This window comes from Nannobrachium achirus, assembly GCF_963921795.1.
Source record: "Nannobrachium achirus genome assembly, chromosome: 5".
Lineage (NCBI taxonomy): Eukaryota > Metazoa > Chordata > Actinopteri > Myctophiformes > Myctophidae > Nannobrachium > Nannobrachium achirus.
In genome coordinates, this window is record NC_137814.1 from 60,909,328 (window position 1) to 60,924,447 (window position 15,120).

Below are 15,120 nucleotides of genomic sequence, written 5' to 3' on the forward strand. Positions count from 1 at the left end.
TCCAGAAGTGTTAAGAAGTGCAAAAAAGCAACTTTGGAATGGCCTAGTAGCCCATTCACAGTCTATTGTGGTCCTGCCGCCCGGCCTCGCCACTAACCCAAACCCTAACCCTAACCTCAATAAAACTGTGCCTAAACCTAACCCTAAAACCTAACCCTAACCCTAACCCTTAGTCGAAATAATGACACGTAGAAATAGTTCTACTGCAGTGACTTCCTATCCCCTCTCTGTTTCTCGTAACGTTTTAGCCAAAAGCTGAGTTTACTGGAGCGGGTTCGCCTTCCCAACACGCGGCCCGGCGGCTCCGTCATGGCTAAGAAGCCGCCCGGCGGCGGCGGCACCGACGCCATCGAGGAGAGTCCCTCCAAGGAGGCCAAACCCGCCGGCTTCAGCAACAGAGAGAGGTTCAGAACCGCCTTCCGCATGAAGGCCTACACACTGCGCCAGAGCTCTGAAGGTACATTACCCACCACACATAACACACGGTCTACACCAGGGGTTTTCACACTTTTTTGACCCTGTCAATAACTTTTTCATCTTGGCATCCCTGAATTACACTGTTATTTTTTTTATAATCTTATATCATATTATGCTACGTAAATAGGCAAATCTTTCTCCCTAAGATACGGTATGTCACGGTGACGGTGAAATATTAGTTTCCATCAGAACTGACTGAAAATAACTTTATACTTGACGTTTAACCACTTGAACCCCAGCATCCTTAGTCTGGGGGGAAGGTTCACCAAAATAGCTGAGGCTATTCAAAGGCTTGCTCAAATGTTCACGATTTTTCAAAAATAGCAGATCTACAAGCTCGCAGCACTGGGTGCCACGTTGTACCACATTAGTTTTTTTTTATAATCTTTTTATTTGCTGCATTGTGAGCTTGTATATCTGCTATTTTTTTATAGTTAAAGTATAAAATTATGGTTAAAGTAATAATGCGTTCCAGGTTTTACTTACAGCCCTATTTTACTTATTTCTACCACAAATAGTGAAAACATCAACAAATGTTCTTTTTGTTGTTGTTCTGACCACATTGTTCCAGATGCTGGCAGCCTTCCAGACCCATGCTTGGAGGAGAGAGGTTTCCCGGCTGACATTCTGATGGAGGACATGATCCCTACCCTGAAGCTGGTCATAAGAGCATGCAGGTACACACGCACACGCACGCACGCACGCACGCACGCACGCACGCACGCACGCACGCACGCACACACACACACACAATTCCTACAGGTCATATTTCACTGTATGTGGGAGTGTTCTAAGATGCAACATTTTTGGAATGAAGTCATGAAATGTCTGTCAGGAATCTTTAAAATCACAGTTCCACTAAGTGCTAAACTTTGTATACTCGGAATTCATCCAAAGTACTTTATACAGTCAGAGAAACTAGCTAAAATCTTAGACTTTGGCCTTCTCCAAGCTAGAAGAGCTGTGGCACTATGCTGGAAAAGTGTTGAAGCCCCAACATTGAGGATGTGGCATCGGGAACTCATGAATTCCATCGGGATGGAGAGGTTGACATATAAAGTGTGGGGTAGACAGAGTGATTTTGAACAGCTGTGGGAGATATGAATGCCATGGAGATAATGCTTCGACTATTAGTTTGCAGTAGGACTTACAAATACTGTAGATTAGACAGACAGACAGACAGACAGACAGACAGACAGACAGACAGACAGACAGACAGACAGACAGACAGCTAACTACCTCTGCGGAGAGGGAAGAAATCAAAAGAACAAACATCAAGAAAACTTGCTGGAGGGCACTTTGAGAGTAGGTAGTGAGAGGTGGATGAGTGGAGTGTTACTCATTCACTGGCCCTGCTCACATTTAGAACTTTATCTATCCAGGGAAGGGTTTAGAGAACACACTATTTTCTACTTCAGTGGTTCTCAACATGTGGGTTGGGACCCCCAAATTATTTTGGGGGTTCCCCAGATGTTAGCTTAGAAGCTAAATGTAAACATTGTTTTCTCACTTAACATTAAACAGACCAACACACAGTTTAAGTGTATACAGGGTATCTAAAGTGACAATTTAAGGACTTTTAAATACGTTTTCAGTACCTCTGGTCAAATATTAGTAAAATTGTCAAATATTAAAATAGCAGATCTACATGAGCATGTAGATCTGCTATTTTCACAATGGAATTGATCGAATTAAACTAAATGTAATGCCAACTCTTACAATTCCAAATGCTTGTGCAGGGTGGGGGGGTCCCCAGTTCAAATATTATTATTTTGGGGGTCGCGGCCTGAAAAGGTTGAACCACTGTTCTAAACAGATTCAAATGTCAGTGAACTGTCAGTGAGTTTGAGTGCACAAATCAAATTAGCAAGCTCTCACATTTTGCATCATATCTACTGTACCATCATACGTGTACTGTAGATTTCTAGTCCTTTTTTTCTAACCTCGTAGGAGGGCGAAATGGTACACAAAATGGTCTCCTAAGTGGGCGCAGTCTCATATCTCACAAACGTCCTGTGATTACTGTTGCTAGATATCAAGATTGTTGCTGGGACAGAGAGAAAGGTTGATAACGAAGTTGTTACCCAATGATTTGCTTTTCTGAAAAAAGCTATTTCAGTGTCAGAATGCTGGGAAGATTTGTGGCTTTTGGAGCTGTGTTCACATTTACTTCTGGTCTCCCAAAGAGGCGACCGCCTACATCACACAGTTAGTAAAGCAGAGATGGGGTGTCTCAGAGCTTTGTATTAGGGCATTAACGACTTGTGATTTTTTTGCAAGTCGACTCAACTCAGTAAAAAGTTTATCGTTTGATGACATCATCACATAACACACAACCCCCCGATTATTTTATAAAGTTTAAGTGTATAGAGGGTATCTTCACATTTCTAAAGTGACAATTTAAGGACTTTTTAATACATCTAAAATGACAAATTAAACATTGTCCAAATTGTCAAATATATAGAGGCAGAAATTGTGAAAATAGCCGATCTACGTTGTGACCATGTAGATCTGCTATTTTCACAATAGAACCATGTTATACTTATACCAAATGTAATGTAGCACTGCAATATTGGATCATTCTGTCCTTGACAATAAGCAATCCTACTGTTTAAATGCTGTACAGACGCACACATGGAGCAAAAATAATGATTTTCAACTTTTTTTGTTAATGCCCTACCTAGAGAGTTCTGCCAATGCGGGGTCAGAAACGGTGCCGGTCACGTGGTTCATGTAACTCTAAATGTCACTTTTCCCTCATAGACTCCAATGCATTCTGTAAACTTCTGGTTTGTGCTGTGTCACTAATCGCCAATAGATGTGTATGTAGAAAGAAGACATGGCTCCATGAATGAACGAAGGTGACGCGACTCTTCAATAGAGGGCTCTGGGGTGTCTCGGTTTACTATTGTTTGTGTTGGACTCTCTTGGACCTGCTTGTGTGGAATTATGGGAGATGTAGTTTCCACAATAGCTCTTGCTGTGGGGAGGACAGAGCGCTATGTGTTCACTTGCACCCCATGCACACTTTTCCCAGCATGCTCTTGGGGAGAGGAAGCAGTGACCGTCCCTGAACTGTGAAGCTAATGTGTGTGTGTGTGTGTGTGTGTGTGTGTGTGTGTGTGTGTGTGTGTGTGTGTGTGTGTGTGTGTGTGTGTGTGTGTCGCGCACTCAACGGCAAATCAATAAAACACAATCGATACGCGCCGCCATTGAGGAACAAACCAATTAGTAGTTGTTGTTGCTAATTATTACTGCTAAATCAATAAGTGGACGTGTCCCACTTGCAATAAAACTATCAGCGTTATTGGATGCACGGAAAACAAAATGTATTATTTAGCCATGAATCAAACGCTCTTATCTAGAGTGACTTACACGTGTGAAATCAGAGTAAATGGCAGGCACCCTAGTCAGCAAATGACAGGGTACATTTACATACGTTAAGTACAAAGACAAACCATTAAGTGCCTCAAAGAAACAAGGATAGCAGGTAAACAATGAGAATATAGAGCATCTGTCTAAACATCATGCTATCTAAATCACTGTTATCAACTTCAGGTCCGTGGACCTCCAAGCGTCCAAGTGGACTTGTATTGCTCTGTAACTCTGAAAGTGTACAAACACTCCAGTCTCAGAGTAATACATACTACTACTACTACTACTTAGGGATGGGACGATATGAAAATTTCATATCACGATTATTGTGACAAAAGAAATCGTGATTTACGATATTATTATGATAATCTTAATCCATTATCCTGGGGCGGAACATTTGCCAAAAAAAGACATTTTATAGTGTGAAAAAAAGACTGTATCAAGTACGTATATTATAAGTACCTTTTACCAATTATAGAGGGTTTAAGTGGTACCGGATATGCAGCTTGGCAAATAAAAGGTGAATTGATCCCAGTGCGTGACAGAGGACGATATCACGATAAATTAAATCTCCACGATACTATTATCGTGAGTGTTTTTTTTATCACGATAAACGATATTATCGCGTATCGTCCCATCCCTACTACTAATACTACTACTAATACTAATGGTGTCCATGGCCTATGGCGCTGGTGGTCAGGGGACCACCAGTGGTCCTTGAGGGTGTTCCAGGTGATCCCCAGATAAATCTAAGTTATAACCAATTGGGCCCTAATAGATAACTCTTAAGGGTTCGTTTGGTTTCATTTTACTCTAAAGTATGAATTATTGTTAAACATCTGCATTACTTAATTTACAAGAAGCTACACATTTACAGTGTAAATGTAGAAGAATTGTTATTTTGATCGACCTGTTATAAAGTCCTATACATGTCACCACATAAATAAAGCATGGAATTGTGGACAAAATCCTATCCAACAAGAACAAAATATTAAAAGTTTTGTGTCTGAGATGCCAGATCAAATGGTGGTCCATGTCTCAAATGCCAAATAAATGGTGGACCTTGATTATGAAAAAGGAGTCCTTGGAATCAAACTTGGAGTCCTTGAAATTCAAAAGGTTGAGGATCACAGAACCAGTGGCGGCTCCAGGGGGGCGAGTGGGGGCTTTAGCCCCCGATGAAGGCTTAGCACCCCCTAAGCCCCCCCCCACCCCACAAACCCAATTGTGATGAAAAATATTTAAGGAACAAATAAATTAGATATATATGAATATGTGAAAGACAATTGACTGACTTCTATGTAAACAATACTATAAAACTGTACTTATGCTGGAAAGCGTCTTCAGCCTCACAAAACCCCTATTCGATCACCTACAGTACTCAGATTTGGAGCTGACTATCAATGATCTGGTCTGTTCCGTTATCCATAGTCAAAGTGAGAGAATCTCGTTTGTCATATTAGTACTATTCATTTTTGTTTGTTTCCAAAATTAATTCGCCCCTGCTCTAAAAAAGCCAGCTCCCCCATAGCCCCCGCAGTCGCAATTCTCTGGAGCTGCCGCGCTGCACAGAACTAAATCACAGGAGTAGTTCACCCCCAAAATGAAGACTTTTATAATATATATTTTTTTGTTTTTGTCACATTCCTAAGCCAATAATTTGATTATACCCCCATTGATTCCGGATGGAGATCCAAATGTATTTGGGTGTCCATCTGGAATCAATGGGCCTACAAAGAGTCTCCTCAAATTATTTGCTTAGGAATGTGAAAAAAGGTATAGAACTCGTCTCAATGGGGTGAGTAGCCTAATCGAAATAAATCATTTCGGGGGTGAACTACTCCTTTAACATCTGTGGTCAAGAAACAAAAACAACAACAACAACAAGAACAACAACACTAATCTAAACCAGTAAGACTCCCTAATCGGGAGATAAGCGACCGTCACGTCGCATACACAAACTTTAGAAGGCATTGGTAGCCAATCAGGAGGGAATATGGGAAATGGAACAGATCCATGTTGATGACATTACTGTAGACATACTGTGTACCGCTTTGCGTGACTTTAGGGCAAAATCTGTTGGAGCAGTGTCCCAAAATGTGTTTTGAAAAATGTGTCCAGATGGTGGCGCTAGATGGGACAGATGCATTTGGATGACATGACTGTAGAGATACTGTGTACCGCTTTGCGTGATTTTAGGATCAAATCTGTTGGAGCAGTGTCCAAAAATGTGTTTTGCAAGATCGGCTTCATGGTGGCGGTAGAAGAGGGCCATGTGAGAAATGACGGTTGTAGTGTGTGTGCAAAGTTTGGCATGGATCGGGGCAACGGTGGCGGAGATATGAGTTGGGCAAAAGTGTGACGTGTGACAGACAGACAGCCGGTGGAGGTTTTGATAGTAACTGCGACCTGACGGTCGCAACAACAACTTGTGAACAAGAACAGAACACAGTTCTCTGCCTCCCCGACAGACGATCAGGAGGAAGCTATAGGCCAGGGCCACACCTGCAGGCCATAAAGGAAGGCGGAATCTAATCCAGCGTGAAGAAGACCTGGGAGATGAGTGATTAACCCTGTCTTCTAGCCCATTTAGGCGTAGCATTATTGAATGCTTTAACTATTGAAAAACAGCAGATCTACAAGCTCACAGCGTGGCACCGAGTGCCCCGCTGCGAGCTTGTAGATCTGCTGTTTTTGAAAAAGTTGTGAACATTTGTGCAAATCTTTGTATATGTATTTTTAAAACAAACGTTTGTAACTAAAATTTTGCTTCTGGGGGGTCCCTGGAACTAAATATTTTGAGATGGGGGTCCATGGCCAAATACATATCATTTTGGGGGTCCTTCACATGAAAAAGTTTGAGAACCACTGACAGAAACATATTTTTTTTCTTCAAAAGACACTTAAAGAATCTGGTCAAAATCGGGTCAAAATTTCACCATTTTTCAAAAATAGCAGATCTACAAGCTCGCAGCGCGGCACTCGGTGCCGCGCTGTGAGCTTGTATATCTGCTATTTTTCAATAGTTAAAGCATAAAATAATAATAACCAAATAATGCGTACCCGGTCTAAATGGGCTAGAGGCCTTTATCTGGCCTCTGAATGGGAGTCTGAATGGGATCTCAGCAGCTCTGTGGGCTTTCCTTTCAGCGTGTCTAGTGGGATGAAGCCTTCAGCTCCTCATGTGTCTCTGTGTTGACAACACACAGCTTGATCCTGTTAGAAAGCAGTGATCTTGTGCACCATTGATGCTTGGTTTTGACGTCACCTTTTCGCTCGGCGTTCTTCCATAGCGTGCTGCTGCGTGCATGCTGTTGTTACTGGGCAGAAAGCTTGTATGTTCGTGTTTATTATTGTTTTTGTTGCATGAGTATCCCGCGGAAGTAGTGAAAATAGCTGATGCACAAGCTCACAACGCGGTGCATCCATATATGGGCGGATCAGAGCACATGCGGAAAACGGTTTCGTTCATCTGACATCAGTGCATGTTGATCTCCATATGTGTGTATTTGACTTCATTGCGACCGTCAGGGAGCAGTTTACTATGAAAACCTCCACCGGCCGTCCGTCCGTCACACGTCACACGTCACACCTTTGTTTGTGTACGGTGTGATGTCATATATCTTCAGTATGACATCACACCACATGTGTACACAAACCTTTGTGTACGTTGCTGTGGCAACAGTCTGTTGTTGCTGGTCTGTTAGTGTACGTTAGCAACCACCTTAGCAACCATGGTTTTACCCTAGCAACCAACTGTTTACCCTAGCAACCAACTGTTTACCATAGCAACCATGTTTTTTTACCCTAGCAACCAACTGGGCATAAAAGGGATTCTGTTAGGGATCTCCATATATGGGCATAAAAGGGATTCTGTTAGGGATCTCCATATATGGGCATAAAAGGGATTCTGTTAGGGATCTCCATATATGGGCATAAAAGGGATTATGTTAGGGATCTCCATATATGGGCATAAAAGGGATTCTGTTAGCTGTTAGTGATCTCCATATATGGGCATAAAAGGGATGCTGTTAGGGATCTCCATATATGGGCATAAAAGGGATTCTGTTAGGGATCTCCATATATGGGCATGAAAGGGATTATGTTAGGGATCTCCATATATGGGCATAAAAGGGATTGTATCCCAGATGATGCCCTGTACTTGGGATTTGTTGATGTAAATGTTCACATAGAGTGTAATAATTGGTAAAACAAACTTTTGGCCTATTTGTGGAGATAAGCGACCAACCGATTAGGGAGTCTTACTGGTATTATATGCATTTGACGTGTGACGGTTTGATTTCATGTGATTGACCATGTTAAATCGTTAGATCGCCATGGTTACTCAAGAGGATAGAGTGAACGACTTCATGCACTCCATATTCGGACATGATGCTCAACCAAGAACTCCACATATGGTCATGTTTGATGTGGAGCTCCTTATATGGATCCTTATATGATTTGTGTGAGTCTGATGTAGTGATGACACGGTTTGTTTTGGGTCTGATGTCATGCTGTCACAGTCAGCATGACACACGCCATATTCGGGTGTAGCTACAGTGGGAGCTCTATATATGGATGTGTCTAAGTCATAGTGAACTCTATGGTTATGTACGAGTCATAGTGAACTCTATGGTTATGTACGAGTCATAGTGAACTCTATATATGGATGGATATGTATGAGTCATAGAGAACTCTATATATGGTTATGACTGAATCATAGTGAATCACAGTCAGCATGACATAAGCCATATTTGGCTGTAGCTGCAGTGGGAACTCTATATATGGTTATGTCTGAGTCATAGTGAACTCTATAAATGGTTATGTCTGAGTCATAATATGACCACCAGCCGGACAGCCTACTGACCCAAACTTTTTTCCAAGGGGCCACATTAGAAAATATTTAAACACCCAAGGGCCAGACAAAATGTACTTTCGGGTCGGACCATAACAAAGTCACATACCATTCAAAAAGCTAAGCTATGAAAAAGTCAATTTATATTAGGGATGGTCCGATCAGGTTTTTTGGAACCGATCACCGAGCACCGATAACAAAAGATTGATCACCCGATACCGATCAATCACCGATCCGATCAAGTTATTATTTATATATTATTTATATTTTCTAAATGTTAATGTTTTAACTTTAATTAATTAATTCACTCATGAATTCATTTATATATTTGCCTTGTAGTTATTGCCAGACCCATGAAATGGGTAGGCCTACATAAGCAAATGTCGGTCCGGGTTTTCTATATAAAGGGTATATATGATGATGACATGATGATGACATGCCTACAAAAGGCATGATGTCATAAATGATGATGACAGACAGGGGGTCTGGCACAACCAGGTTGACCTGGTCTAGTTTACTAGCACTACTATGTATTTATTATCATAGCAGTAACTAATTATTCCTTCAGCACTGTGGAAATCAATACCCCAAAATGGCCTCAAGTGGGCATACTGAACGGCTGGTTGATCGGATGCACCGATCGGATCGGATCGGTGAATTTACCTTTTGATCTAAACCACCGATTATCGCCGATCACGCTTTGATCGGCCCGATCCGATCCATTGCCGATTGATCGGTAACATCTCTAATTTATATGTTTTTTTTTTAATAAAGTAAAGCCCTGCTTCAGCATACAAGACATCACATCATCACAAAACGAGTGGAAATAGCAGATCTACAAGCGCATACAGATCAGCTATTTTCACTACTTTAACTCGTTTTTAAAATAATAATAATATAAAGAACGGTTTTGGACATACAAGGTTTCCACCCGACAACAACGAAATGATAGACTAATGTTTTAATCGTCCTGTCCTGAACGTGTGGACGTTCCTCTGTGTCCTCCCTCCAGGATCATGATGTTCCTGCTGAACAAGAAGCGTTTCAAGGAGACCCTGAGGCCTTACGACGTCAAGGACGTCATCGAGCAGTACTCTGCCGGACACCTGGACATGCTCTGTCGAATCAAGTACCTCCAGACCAGGTAGAGTCTACTTAGCAGTAATCTCACCACATTATCTGATATCCATTTTTAATCAAATATTTGACAAGTGTGTGTTTTATTTTGTACCAACAAATCAACAAATCGAATCAACTGAAAGACTCACGTCGAGTGTTTCAGTGAGTGTCGTGCAAACAAACACAGCATGGAAAATTTGACAAGCTGGCCTTTCTGCTTCGAAGAGTTGAACATGTTGATGTGGTTTGTGTGTTCACAGAATAGATATAATCGCGTTAGCGATTATTGTGTCAGTAGGAGGTGCCTTGCCAGCCGCGGCTTGTAATTGGCTGAACCGGAGGTAAGGAGCGCTCCGATGTGAGGGGGTGCCGAAAGTCGGGGGGGGGGGGGGGGGGGGGGGGGGGGGCGGAGATTTGCAATTATGTCCCTATCGTAACTCGGACGGCGCTGAGTTGGCTCAAGCGGACTTCGCAACGTGACTTCGCAACGTCTCCACCGAAAACAAACGCTTCTTTACAATAATATCATACTGTTAACATGTTGATGTGTTTGTGTCTTCACAGAATAGATATGATCCTGGCCCCGGGGCCGCCTCTGACCCCCAAACACAAGAAAACACCCAGGTACCATCAATCAATCATCCAATTGCAATCGGTCTGTTTTTCTGAATGAAGAATGAATGAATGAATGAATGAATGAATGAATGAATGAACGAATGAACGAATGAACGGATGAATGAATACTAACTCCACAGTGTTCCTGTGTTGCAGGAATGAGTCTGATCTAGCCAAAGCCCCCATGCCAGACAGTGAAGACCAAAGCATGATGGGACGATTTGTCCGAGTGGAGAGCAAGGTGCGTGACGGTCACTGAGGGCAGCATTACGAGTCTGTTTGGTTCCATTTGTACCCTCTCAGAGTTAAATAACCTCCAGAGGACACCATTATCTCCAGAGGACGTAGCCTCTGTATCTAAGTTTTGGATACCTCACATTGTTTATTAGTGCAGGGGTCTTCAACGTGTTCAGACGTTGAGAGAAAGATGAAGCAGGGACCCCCACAACCTGTTCATAGATTACATATACTAGTTTCATTTGACAGCACAATCATCAGTGTATTTTGGATTCATGTCAATTTGTTTTCAGATATTTAACCACTTGAACCGTCAATACTTAATAAACTTGACCTTTCACTCTGTACTTAGTCTGCTCTTTTTCCCCTCTACACTAAACCCCCTTTGCCTGAAATAGCCGATCTACAAGCACTGTGAGGTGTTGTGAGCTTGTAGATCAGCTATTTTTGGCTAAAGTTATCAGAATATGGAAGCTAGGGTCCAAGACAAGTGGTTAATATAAAAAAGCGTTTTTATCGCACAAAGATTTGGAGGACCCCCTGTAGTAACTCTGAGGACCCCCTGTTGAAGACCCTTGTATTAGTGTGTTAGATACCCATTTTGGAGTGGATACGTGTGTCCAGATGCCCAACAAATTGTAAGAAAATGGTGCACCGCAGGTCTCCGATGGAACTAGACATTAGATCTGAGCAGGCCGTACGTTCAAGTCAAAGTCAGAATAGAATGATAAATGCTGACAATTGCGGTGATCTTTTTGGGCTTTTTGATAAATGAGGGCCAGTGATCCTATTATCGGTTTTACAATGAAAACTATTTTTTTCTCAGTTTTAAAGAAAATACAACTTTTTACATTGTATGCTTTTTATAGTAAAGTAATCTTATTGTTATGGAAGATTTGGGGGGCCACTTAAAATACCCTTGGCCCCGGCCCTCAGGTTTAGAACCAGGGCTTTTAGTATGAACGTGGCCCCATCTCACCCTCTCTCTACAGGTAGAAGACATGGTTTAGAACCAGGGCTTTTAGTATGAACGTGGCCCCATCTCACCCTCTCTCCGCAGGTAGAAGACATGGTTTAGAACCAGGGCTTTTAGTATGAACGTGGCTCCATCTCACCCTCTCTCCGCAGGTAGAAGACATGGAGAAGAAGCTGGACTTCCTGGTAGACATGCACATCCAGCACACCGAGCACCTGCAGGTGGACTCCGCCGGCACTGCCCGCATGACCCTGGAGCCCTGCCACCTCCCCATGGCGCCCCCTGCCAGCGGGGAGGTCAGACGGGTGTTCCTCAACTTCGCCGAGATGTTCCCACACAGCATGTCCTACCAGGTTAGATGTTTTTAATGTCTGACTCAGACATTACCATATATAGAGTTCACTATGACTCATACATTACCATATATAGAGTTCACTATGACTCAGGAATAGCCATGTATATAGTTCACTATGACTCAGACATAACCATACTGGATGTAGAGTTTTCTATGACTCATACAAAACCATACATAGAGTTCACTATGACTCATACAAAACCATACATAGAGTTCACTATGACTCATACAAAACCATACATAGAGTATGACTCATACAAAACCATATAGACAGACAAACCTGTTTAGAGTTACCTATGAAGCTCTGATGTTTCAGCGCAACCTCACCCTTTGGGGCGTCTTACTGATACTGTACTGCATTTTATGATTTGTATTGTGATGTATTGTGATGACCCCAGGAAGATTAGTCTCCACTACGGTGTAGACTAACAGGGATCATTAATAAAATAAAATAAAATAAACTCTCACCACCAGGTGCCTGTCAGCAAGGTAAACCCTTACTACGGAGCCGGAGCAAGAGGGGTCCCAGACGACGACAGAGGCGCAGCGGATCACCGGACCTCCATGCCCGGACCGGACCACCCCCACCACTCCCACCACCCCCACCACCTCCCGCCGCCCCTCCCGCACCGAAGGCAGCCGTCGGCGGCGGACACGCCTAGCTACAGCGAGCGGCCCACGGTGCTGCCCATCACCTCCGTCCAGGACTACAACCAGACATCGTGGCGGGGGGATGACGAGGGAGGGATGGGAAGAAGGACCACAGGGGGGCCACACGGGGACGGGGGCGGGGGCGGGGGCGGGGGCGACACGCCCCTCTCCATGCTGTCGGTCAACCACGAGGAGCTGGAGCGCTCGCTGAGCGGCTTCAGCATCTCCTCGTCGCAGCGCGAGGACGCTGGCGCCCCCTCTGGCGGCGGCATGCCGCGGGACGATGATGACGACGCGGGCAGCTGGACGCGGGACAGGGGCGGGGGCAGCCGGGGCGGCGGGGGCGGCAGCGGCAGCCGGCCCAGCTACCTGGCGGAGGGCGAGACGGACACCGACACGGACCCGTTCACGCCGAGCGGCGCGGGGGCAGGGGGGCTGGTGGGCGGGGTCGACATGCCCCTCTCGTCCACGGGGGAGGGGTTCGGGGAGGAGGCGGCCTGGGACACACCTCCCTGAACCATGCCACACCCCCTGCCCCGCCCCACTGCCTTTTCCTCTCCGCTCCGCAACTCCTTCAAAAAGCCTGTTTTCTCGCGTTAACCACTTGAAACCTATGGTCTCCCTATTCTTGGTGGGGGTATTCGCCGGAAATATCAGATCTATAAGCCTTACAACACATCGAAATGCAATGCGCTGTGAGCTTATGATCGGCAATCTTAAAGCTTTTGTTTTATGCAATTAATGCGGATAGATTTAAACTGCTTTTTATGACATGAGTACATCCACAAATTCTTAAGGATTATTATTATTTATTTTTTTACAGAAAATAAAAGCATTATTGAATGACCAAATGAATAGTTTGATTGTAAAAAAATATTCACAGTCAGGTTGTCTATCCGTCACACTCCCAGCGTGTGAAGAAAGAGATGCTTGGTGTAGAGAGCGCCAGAAACTTACGTCCGGTTTACTATCGTATCGACGGTTTCAAGTGGTTAACCCGTGGGAAAATCCCCCTTCTAGACCCTTTCTTTTTAACTGCATAAAAACCCCTAAAAACTAATCTGAGAGTCTTAAATCCAGCCATGCCTCCAAGCCCAGTTTCAACCTGGGGTCAAAGGCACGCCTGTGGACCGGGGATGATGACGACGTGCCTCCAAGTGCAAGTAATCCTGGGTGCCGTTCCAAACAAAGAGGCCCTTTGTGGGGAGAGAGACACTGAGAGCCACAATCCCAAAACTCAAATGTCTGCCTCCTCCGTCCGTCCATACGTCCTCCAAGGCATGGTGCTACGGTGAAATTAGTGACCTGTTAAAATATGTGAATAAGTTTAAAGGACAATTGTGTTTTTTTACAAGGGTTCATATCTTAGATTGTAATTAGAGAAAAGAAAAGATGAGTGTTAAAATGTTTTCATTTATTGCTTTCTATAGTTTTTGCGATATTCATTTCAGTTGGTGGGGCATGTGAACAAGTGGCTAAATATGTCTTTTTAGACACAATACACAATTTCTTTATAATTAACACTAGCCCCCATTAAGTCACATCTGCCCGTGAAAGATTTCTTGCAGCTTGGGAATGGGCTTACTGTGTCTAAAAATACATATTTAGCCACTTGTACGCATGCCCCACCCACTGAAATCAAGATTGTTAAAATGGCTAAAACAATAGAAAGCAGTAAATGAGAACATGTTAACACTAATCTTTTCTTTTCTCTAATTACAATCTAAAATGTGAACCCTTGTAAAAAAAACTAAGTTGGCCTTTAACTCTGGTAATTAAAGGACAACTTTGTTTTTTTACAACAAGGGTTCATATTTTAGATTAATTAGAGAAAAGAAAAGAAAAAGGGAGTGTTAAAATGTTTTCATTTGCTTCGTTCTATTGTTTTATCACGTTTACCGTGCTAAAATGTGTGGCATGCGTACGCATGGGGGCATGCGTACAAGTGGCTAAATATGTATTTTTAGACACAATAAGCCAGCAGTTTCTTAATTGCTATTTTCAATAACACTTCTAGCCCCCATAAGTCACATCCAACCATGAAAGGTTGCGTTGTATCTTGGGAATGGGCTTATTCTGTGTAAAATGACATATTTAGCCACTTGTACGCATGCCCCCAACCACTGAAATAAGAATCTCTAAAACAATAGAAAGAAGTAAATGAAATAATTTTAACACTCATCTTTTATATTCTTTAATTACAATCTAAAATATGAACCCTTGTTGTAAAAAACTAAAGTTGTCCTTTAACAAACAGCAGTGGAATGCGCTCAGCGTTAATTTTCGTTTAACGTGAATGGCATGACCGGGTTCTCACATTTCGTCAGGTCACCGATTTCACCTCAAGGCCGCCACGAACGGAGCACAGAAGTGGGCGACGAAGCAGGAATGCAGGTATCTGGGATCTCTGGCTTATGAGAGAGAGAGAGAGGAAACGGAACATCTTCACACACAACAACA

At 43.3% G+C, this 15,120-nt stretch overlaps 1 protein-coding gene across 1 annotated transcript in view; it reads left to right on the forward strand.

The window, feature by feature from the left end:
- Nucleotides 1–13,176, forward strand: part of kcnq3 (potassium voltage-gated channel, KQT-like subfamily, member 3) — a gene marked incomplete at both ends in the record, with an annotated part of 256,289 nt that extends 243,113 nt beyond the window's left edge. Inside the window, 7 exons of the mRNA XM_080725955.1 lie at nt 249–457; nt 1,049–1,154; nt 9,720–9,851; nt 10,391–10,450; nt 10,598–10,682; nt 11,807–12,007; nt 12,484–13,176. Coding sequence (XP_080582081.1) covers nt 249–457; nt 1,049–1,154; nt 9,720–9,851; nt 10,391–10,450; nt 10,598–10,682; nt 11,807–12,007; nt 12,484–13,176 — 1,486 coding nt within the window. The remainder of the gene's footprint in view (nt 1–248; nt 458–1,048; nt 1,155–9,719; nt 9,852–10,390; nt 10,451–10,597; nt 10,683–11,806; nt 12,008–12,483) is intronic.
- Between the last annotated feature and the right edge of the window lie 1,944 nt (nt 13,177–15,120).